The 10,054-nt window shown below is 39.5% G+C and overlaps 1 protein-coding gene across 1 annotated transcript; it reads right to left on the bottom strand.

Annotated features, from left to right (window-relative positions):
* Positions 1-1,328: 1,328 nt before the first annotated feature.
* On the bottom strand, positions 1,329-9,656 carry LOC307130937 (sushi domain-containing protein 6). The gene is made up of 5 exons (XM_079824268.1): positions 9,458-9,656; positions 7,918-8,024; positions 6,936-7,133; positions 6,250-6,388; positions 1,329-2,422 (listed from the first exon to the last, which is right to left on the bottom strand). The coding sequence occupies exons 2-5, from the start codon at positions 8,009-8,011 to the stop codon at positions 2,104-2,106; spliced, it is 750 nt and encodes a 249-aa protein (XP_079680394.1). The 5' UTR covers positions 8,012-8,024; positions 9,458-9,656; the 3' UTR covers positions 1,329-2,103.
* Positions 9,657-10,054: the final 398 nt, after the last annotated feature.

The raw sequence follows: 10,054 nt of genomic DNA on the forward strand, positions 1-10,054 counted from the left end.
CTCCTTATGCTCCCAAAATGTATTCTCTGAAACGAAACTGTAAACTATATATGAAAATACATTCATTTAACTCTCTAGTTAAATGAATGTATCTCTGAACGAAACTGTCTCCAGAATAGTTTTGATGGCATTTTACAGCGGTACCCAAAGAAATGCTTCTTTTCCATAAGCACCATCTACTGTCAAAAAGTGAATTAGCATTTTTATTCAGTCCATCTGTTTTTGTTTTGTGCAGGTGTGTCTTATGTATCAATTTCACAAAGCTAAAGCTGAATAAAGTCTTGAAATTATGCAATCTAATTTAAATAAAAAAACACTGCTCATTCTACATGTGTGTATCTTTGTTTGGGTAGTGATTAAAATGCAGTGGTTGCCTCATATTTCAAATGGCTAATTTTTTTAAGGCTAGTTTGGCTAGTTATAGAGCAAATACACAACAAAATAATTTGCTTAAGCAAAGAAAAAGAAAAAAAAAACGACAGATGTTCTTGAAATAAATTTAAAAAAAAACTCGGCCATGAAAAATCTATAAGTAGATCTTGCCTTTCATCAAGGCTGAGGTCAGGGATCTTTGGCTTGAAAAGGTTGGTGACCACTGCTCTACAAGGTGAGCGAGAGTAAATAAATAATTGCAAAAAATATTCTGTAAACAATTGGGCAAGGTTTAACTTCAGTTTGCTGCAGATTGAAATAAATGATCCAAAAACTTTTCGTTGATTGTTTTACTATATTAATAGCTACTTGCCAACTTTGAGTGCAGAATCAGGAAACCTGTTTAGCATTACATGATCTAGCCTACTGACTATAAAAAAAGGCCCAGTCAGTTTTTTTTAGGTCGAATGTAAGTGCGTGTAGGTGTCTTGCTCTCCTTTTCTGCTTCTTTAAAATAAATTCCTTGTGATATCCTCTAATGCAGGGGTCTCCAAACTCGGTCCTGGAGGGCCACTGTCCTGCAGAGTTTAGCTCCAACCAAAATAAACACACCTGAACCAGCTAATCGGTGTCTTACAAGGCCCTAGTTAGACACTGATTAGCTGGTTCAGGTGTGTTTAATTGGGGTTGGAGCTAAACTCTGCAGGACAGTGGCCCTCCAGGACTGAGTTTGGAGACCCCTGCTCTAATGGGTCATAGTTTCTAATCTAACATTGATCTGTCAGCTCAAACTTGTTTGAAAAAACTTTTAACAAGCTTGACACCGTATTAGAGTTGTTAAATCCGCTGTTATTAGCCACACCCTTACACATACCACTGAAAATGTTGATTTTAATGAGGATCAACCCATGATAACCGCAAAGTATACGTGTAAAACACCACTCAACAACCCTAAAAAGATTTAAAATAATTTTTAATAGCAAACATTCTATTCATAAAGTTTAAAAAATGTATAATTATTACTTTTACATACACTATTTGTGCAGAATTATATACAAGATGTAAATGTTACATATAATAAAATGAAAAATAAGCACAAACACATTCAATATCCATGCAGCAAGCATACTTCAAGTCAGTTCCCCTGTTCTAAATCTTAACACAATATTTAATAACAGATTGATCTATTCAGGTGGAAGGAATCAGAATAAAATCATATATAAAACAATCAATCAGTCAACAGGCACTATCTCAGTCCGGCTTTGTCATTCAAGCAATCCAAATGTTCTGAGAACCACTGAATGAGGTCAGGTATCAGTCAAAGGAATCATATTCTTTAAGGAATCACCCCTAAAAAGTTAACTACACAGCATCTCATCCTCACAGATATAGCTGCAATACCCACATTATTAAATAAAAGTCATTCATCAGTGATTAAAGTCCCCTTGAACACCTGGTTTCCCCTCACGGAGGGGAGATGAGAGCCACGTCTCCAGCTTGCCAGTGAAAACATCCACATAAATCAATATTGCAGCAGGTCACCTAGAAACACGATATATATCTGACCAATAAGGTCATTGCAAAACATCTGCACCAGTTTTACACTGGTATTTTAAGCCACAAAAGGATGAATCCACAATCAAAGTTTGAAAGAAAAGTCACATGGACTCCTGTGCAAGGAAATGAACAATCAAAAGGCTAAAAGGTGAGTTTATATATATAGTCCAGTAATTAGTTGTTTTTATCATCAGAAAGTGCACTTTGCAAAGCCCGTTCATCACTGTCATTCCCAGTGTTTATGGATCGCGATTGGACCTCTTCATAAGGTGGCGGCAGAGTCTCTGTGCTCTGATTGGCTGTATGATTTGAATCGGACTGTATGAGCGAAGTCAATGGACTGTGTTCTGATGCATCCTGGGCCAATAGGAGCTGAGTGGGTCCACGGAACGGTGGGAGTCGCTGGCCCCAACTGCTGTAGATTGCCTCCTCATATGTGGGAAGAGATACAGGTAAACCATCTACCACAAGGTCCAACTGGTCTGAGGAACGCCTGTTGAGAAAGACGCAACTGTTAATGTGATGTTGATATCCACCTTATTTTGCAACATGGAAGGAAGCCATTTTCTTTGAATGTGCGAGATTTCTCATTCATTAACTGCTATAGGTAAATGACTAGAAGTGCAAAGTGCAGTAAACAGTATAGCTATTTGTGCTAACAACCAGTGCGTTTATGATTGTGATCAAATTAAATTAAAATAATGTCATAACAAATAATAGTTTGCAATATCAAGCAGCATAACATTATTTTTGTACAGACAAAATAACTGGAAGCCGGAATCTTCACACATCCATGTTAAACGTTACACTACCGTTTTTTTTTTTCTATTTGAATAGATTTTAAAATGCAATTGATTCCTGTGATGGCAAAGATGAATTTTCATCAACCATTAATCTAGTCTTCAGTGTCACATGATCCGTCAGAAATCATTCTAATATGCTGATTTGGTGCTCAAGAAGCATTATTATTATTAGTGGTGCTTGCGAAGCAAGGCATCACTATTACTATCTTGCCTCAGAACGGTTTTAGTGATGCCTTGCGCAGCAAGGCATCACCATCACTCTCAAACATACTTATTAGTGGGCCTTGCGAAGCAAGGCATCAATATTGTTATTCTCCATACTTATTAATATTCGTGGAGCTTGTTTAGCAAGGCGTATATATACTATGTAACCCAGGATCGGCTTATTATTATTCTTACTTCTGGACACTTTTTTGGCGCGCTTCTCCTCCCACATTTTTTGTCACAGACCCATGAATGAGGCGTCAAATCGACCGGCCTATACGGGAATGGTGTGCTATATCTTTTCTAAGGGATCGGGGGTACGATGTTCGCCCCAGGGGCGAAAAAGTAGCCGAAAAATCCCATTGACTTAACATTGTGACGAATTTTAACGAGTCATAACTCTGAGAGAGGATTTCGTAGAAACTCGTGTGTCACCACATTTGAAGAGGCTGGCAGGCCCTGTAAGATGACATATCGCAATGGGGTATAAGTTGTACCCCTGGGGCGCTAGAGCTTCCCAAATTTCCTCAAATTTCCCCATTGACTTATAATGGGGAGGGACGTCCCATTAAACTCATGTGTTTCTCTTACAATGGGAAATTGCATAGGGATTTTGTATTGACCATAGCTCTGGCTCACAGTGTCTCAGAGACAAGGGGGTGGGCTCAATTTACTCAGACAGCCAATCACTATCTCACGATGATTGTCAACCTATGAAGCCACGCCCTAGCAACCATTTAGAGCTCCCTAGCAACTGATCCCATAGACTTCCATTGAAAGAGATCAAAGGGATATCTTTTGATAGAAGTGTCATAGAAACACGAGGGTGGGTTTGTTTGACTCGGGGCATCAACAGCCAATCACAAGTCACCTTCAACACTTCCTAGCCACGCCCTAGCAACCATTATCAAGCAGCCTAGCAACCGTTAACCAAGACCGATATCTCTGCCTCAGAACATCATAGAGGCATGGGGGTTGGTTTATATAATTCATACTGACAAGCAGCCTTTGACATATTGTCATTGGATGCTGCCAAGCCCCTCCATAGCAACCAAACAGAGTACCCTAGCAACCGTTTACCAAGACCTATATCTCTGCCTCAGAACATCATAGAGACATGGGGGTTGGTTTATATCATTCATACAGACAAGCAGTATCATCATTGGAGGCTGCCAAGCCCCTCCATAGCAACCAAACAGAGTACCCTAGCAACCGTTTACCAAGACCTATATCTCTGCCTCAGAACATCATAGAGACATGGGGGTTGATTTATATCATTCATACAGACAAGCAGTATCATCATTGGATGCTGCCAAGCCCCCCTAGCAACCAAACCGAGTACCCTAGCAACCGTATACCAAGACCTATATCTCTGCTTCAGAACATTGTAGAGACATGGGGGTTGGTTTATATCATTCATACAGACAAGCAGTATCATCATTGGATGCTGCCAAGCCCCCCTAGCAACCAAACAGAGTACCCTAGCAACCATATACCAAGACCTATATCTCTGCTTCAGAACATCATAGAGACATGGGGGTTGGTTTATATCATTCATACAGACAAGCAGTATCATCATTGGATGCTGCCAAGCCCCCCTAGCAACCAAACAGAGTACCCTAGCAACCGTATACCAAGACCTATATCTCTGCTTCGGAACATCGTAGAGACATTGGGGTTGGTTTATATCATTCATACAGACAAGCAGTATCATCATTGGATGCTGCCAAGCCCCCCTAGCAACCAAACAGAGTACCCTAGCAACCGTATACCAAGACCTATATCTCTGCTTCGGAACATCGTAGAGACATGGGGGTTGGTTTATATCATTCATACAGACAAGCAGTATCATCATTGGATGCTGCCAAGCCCCCCTAGCAACCAAACAGAGTACCCTAGCAACCGTATACCAAGACCTATATCTCTGCTTCAGAACATCATAGAGGCATGGGGGTTGGTTTATATCATTCATACTGACAAGCAGTATCATCATTGGATGCTGCCAAGCCCCCCTAGCAACCAAACAGAGTACCCTAGCAACCGTATACCAAGACCTATATCTCTGCTTCAGAACATCATAGAGGCATGGGGGTTGGTTTATATCATTCATACAGACAAACAGTATCATCATTGGATGCTGCCAAACCCCTCCATAGCAACCAAACAGAGTACCCTAGCAACCGTTTACCAAGACCTATATCTCTGCCTCAGAACATCCTAGAGACATGGGGGTTGGTTTATATCATTCATACAGACAAGCAGTATCATCATTGGATGCTGCCAAGCCCCTCCATAGCAACCAAACAGAGTACCCTAGCAACCGTTTACAAGGACCTATATCTCTGCATCAGAACATCGTAGAGGCATGGGGGTTGGGTCTTTTGACTCAGACTGGCAAATAGTCTTTAAATGTCACCCCATAAATTATATAGCCACTCCATAGCAACCATATAGAGTACCCTAGCAACCGTACAAACACATGAATAGGACATATCTCAGCTCCACAACATCGTACAGACTTGGGGGTGGCCTCTTTTGTTTCGGGTGAGAATCCAGTACACACAACATAGCATCCGAGAGGATTTTTTTGCCACGGCAAGCACCACTCACATTTTCTTCAGGAAATGTACATTCTAGTTATTATTATTATTAATGTTGAAAAAAGAACTGCTTAATATTTTTGTGGAAACCGTGATACATTTAAGAATTCTGTGATGAATAGAAAGGTCAAAAGAACAGCTTTAATTTCAAATAGTAAAGACATAATGTTACAAAGGATTTTTGACACTTTTGATCAGTTTAATATGGAAGCTGGTTTCCACATCTGAATAAAAAATCCAAAAGGTAATTGCGACTTTTTAAACACAATTTCGAAAAAAATTCTCAGAATTGCGTGATATAAAGTCACGACTGCAACTTTATATCACTCAATTCTGACTTTATATCACTCAATTCTGAGAAATTTTTTTTTGAAATTGTGTTTAAAAGATATAAAGTCAGAATTGAGTGATATAAAGTTGCAATCGTGAGTTTATATCTCGCAATTCTGCCTTTTTTTTTCTGTCTCGCAACGCAATTGCGATATATAAAGTCAGAATTGCAAGATAGAAACTCACGATTGCAACTTCACATCACTCAATTCTGACTTTATATCTCACAATCCTAGGGGGAGAAAAAGTCGCAATTATCTTTTAAAATGTTTTATTCTGTGCTGGAAACTGAGTTTGCTGAGTAAAAATTAAAATTCTTACTGAACCCAAACTCCAATTTAAACATTTTATTTATTTATTTTTGGACTAGTGAAATGACATACCGATGCGTTCGGCAGGAGAGTAGACGGGATTTGATGACCAAACAGGCTGTTGTTGTGAGAAGGAAGATGGACACTCCAATAGCAGTCGTAGCCACACTTGGGATAGAGTTGACCATTTTTTCTTGTTCTGCATTAATCTCTGTTTTTAAAAAAAACACACACACACACGCAAACCATTTAAAGATTTCCATGGAACAGCTTGGAAACATACTGACGTGCAAATTAAGGCCGGATGCCAAGCATGTTTTTTTGGAATAAGTGTTTGCATGACAGGTTTACATCCTTTGATTCGGATTCTATGATGCAAACATTTTCCGAAGGCTTTACGTGCATCACAGAAAAAGTCTGGTTAGTTTGGTGACTTTGCTAACTTCCTGCTCAAGCTGTTGGTTTCCTCTCTTGATAAGTTTCGGCTCAGACAAGGAAGTGAGCGCAGAGAATGAAGCATCATGAGGTTTATTTAGGTCATTTATTAATGGTTCTGCTTGTGTAATGCCTTCCTCCAACACATTCCCTTCATTAAGAATGCAGAACTATCGGATAACTGATGCAAGAAGAAAGAGTTTGAGTTCTCAGCACACGCTGCTTCCAGTTTTTTGCATCTCTTACTTCGAAAGACAGTAAAAGGTTGGATTGCAATAGTTGGGGCACAACCAAATGCAACTCCATTTCTTCTTTTCTCTTACCTGGTCGGGGCATACAGACGGGCACTCTCGGATGCCATTCCCCATGTTGACACTTTGACCAATGGTGGCGTTTGGGTAGAGCGTAGCCGGGCTCACAGAAGAAGCGAATGATGCTCTTTTGAGGGAAACCACGACAGGGAGAGGGTTCACAGCGGAAACCTCCATGCTCGGGTATGATCGGGTGGGAGCAATTCTTGCCTTAATTAGAAAAATAAAAATAAATTAGAAATGACAAAGGTAAATTTCAGCCCTTTCATGTAGTCCCTGTATGCATGTTGGTTAATGCACTGTGAACAAACATAAATAAATATTGTTACAAATGTATTGCTCATTGTTAGTAATCGTCAGTTAATACATTAACTAATGATAACAAACGAGACCCTATTGTAAAGTGTTACCGAAACGTTTATACCATTTAATGTGTCTGATACAATCGGCTATTTTTTTTTTTTTCTGCATGTTGGTTGCACAACATGACTTTTGGTGGACTTTTTTCAACATTATGATCAGGACAGCATTTTTATATATTTTAAAATATAATGTATGTGATGGTAAAGCTGTATTTAATCAGCATCACATTACTCCAGTCTTCAGTGTCACATGATACTACAGAAATCATTCTGATATGCTGATGCTCAAGAAACTTTTCTTATCATTGTTGAAAACATTTGTGCTACTTAATATTTGTTGGTACATTTTTCAAATATTTCTAATATCAAAAAAGTTACAATTCAAATACAATTTAAGTATTTACTGTCAGTTTTGATCAACTGATGCATCCTTGCTGAATACAAGTATTAATTTCTTTCAAATAAAAATAGCACTGACCCCCAAACCTTTGAACAATAGTGTATACAAAATGACATAAGTGATGACTGCTAAAATGATCATTTGTCTATCTTCACAAGCGGCTTTCAAAGGAAGTTAGTGGCTGGTTATCTGGAAGAGGAAGATGTGGCATGCTGAAAGGAAATCTTCAAACCTGTGGTTAAGTCTGGCAGAGCAGCCATCATGAGAACCCCACAGCTCAGGGCAGTGCGTAGACATGGCCAGAGAGACAATCGCTGTGCAGACATCAAAACACCTGTCCTGCTGACACAACAGACAAACAAAAAGACTCAGTAACCTGCAGCCACACACATATCAGCAGTTTCTATTACTCAACAGGTTAGATTTGAGCATCATTCGGAGATGCATTTCATGTTGTGACTAAGCCATTGGATTTTAAACCATTAACCACGTGTTAGTTAAACCATTAACCACGTGAGGTTGCACAGAAAGAGGAGGGATGCATCTACAGCTGGCCGTGCAACAGCTGGCACACACCCCACCCAACCTGTGACCCAAGAATAACAAAACCTGCACAACCCTGAGTGCAACTTTCTATGCCAAAAGTTGCGTTAAATGTCAGGGCGCCACTCGATAGTGGTCTAAAAATGACTGCCAGCTTTGCAGCAAACTGGGTCAAGATGAATACAAACATGTCAAGAACCATAGAGACTGAATGCTTGCTTTGATATCTCCAATGGTATAGTCATCTGTGTAACGAGGGATTGTCCCTTCTTGGCAGTATGACATTTTCACACACAAGCCTGGTACAAAACAGACCACAAGGTGGGCGGCTTGCTGCCACCTCCTTTACTGAATACATTATTAAACTGTAAAACTTAAATGTGAATCCACAATCTTTAATGTTACCATTAAGTACATTTTGCAGGATTGTGTGAGCTGCATACTGCAAGTTATATTGTATATTGTGCATTATTATTATTTATACCATTAGATCTGATCTTTAGTATTGGATCTACCAATAAATAGAACAATGCAAAGCAACTAAATTAAATCCGAAGATTTAGATTAGCAGAAAATTAATAGCATAAATATATAATTGTTATGAAAAAAACATAATGAAAAATCCTCTGCATAGGACATTTTGGTTATGGAACACATAAACATCAAAAAAATATTTTGGATAGAGAAAAATATCAGTTTATCACTAACGTTACACAGGATTTTCACTACACCATTACATTTGTGTATATGATGTTGTGACAATAGAATTATTTTAGTAGTGACAGCAGTGTGTGGTGATTTCAGGGTGATTGGGACACTTTTTGCCATTGAGATGACTTGGAAAAAGTGTCCCAATCACCCTGAATTCACCCCTATAGCAAAGCATGAAAGAAAGAAAGTGCTCTGATATGGGTTATTAATAAGCATTTTTTTCTGTTAACAGCCATTTGAAAGCTAGTTAGGGGTATGACGGGAAACACCACTGACACACACAATAAAAGAGAACTGATCTTTGACTCTTCTGCTCTGCTAATCAAGCCATTGAACTACAATGCTGAACTGATTCTGGTCGTCATTGCTGTGCTGTCTGTGCACTACAACACTGTACAAAACCCATGTGTGATTCAATAGCACCATTCACACGGTTTGTGAAAAGGAAGACAGGTGCACAAAGGCTCTATTGTAGCATTATATTGTATGTAAAAGTCTGATCCAAAAACGAAACTCACCTGGCAACGCAGCTCGCGGTGATATGAGGTTATACAATCGTCAATTGATCTAGTCCAGTCGTTTCTTTAGTGTGTTTTCATTTACAAGGGGTTCGTCAAAGATTTCATATAACTTAACGCACAACCTGAGCCCCCCGATTGATTGAATGGGAGTTGATTCAACAAGTGCGTCTATTCCCGAGCAGCTGTCAGATGACTCACCGCACAGCTGAGTTATCATGCGCAGCTCGAGCTCTGATTGGTCGGAACGATGCGCGATCACGACAGCCCCGCCCAACAGCAGAGAAAGCGGACCGCGCGCACATTGGCCATCATATTCTGGAAACGTAGAGCAATTCGTGGAAAACGGCATTGTGGTTGTATTATTTATACAAATATTTTCACGACCACACCTACAGCACCCGCTTCTCCATTTAGCTTATAGTCTGAGGAAAAGGCAAAAACAAAACCGAAGTGATAAAAGGGTGGATTAATCGCCTGAGAGCGAAAAAGCTAATATGCAGTGACGATGGCTGCATCTCAAAAGCTGCTTTTCTGGACGCAAACATTTTTGATATTGGATTCATATGAATTGTTTTGACATAATGTAACTAATGC

The sequence above is a fragment of the Gobio gobio genome (assembly GCF_949357685.1).
Source record: "Gobio gobio genome assembly, chromosome: 8".
In the NCBI taxonomy this organism is placed as follows: Eukaryota; Metazoa; Chordata; class Actinopteri; order Cypriniformes; family Gobionidae; genus Gobio; species Gobio gobio.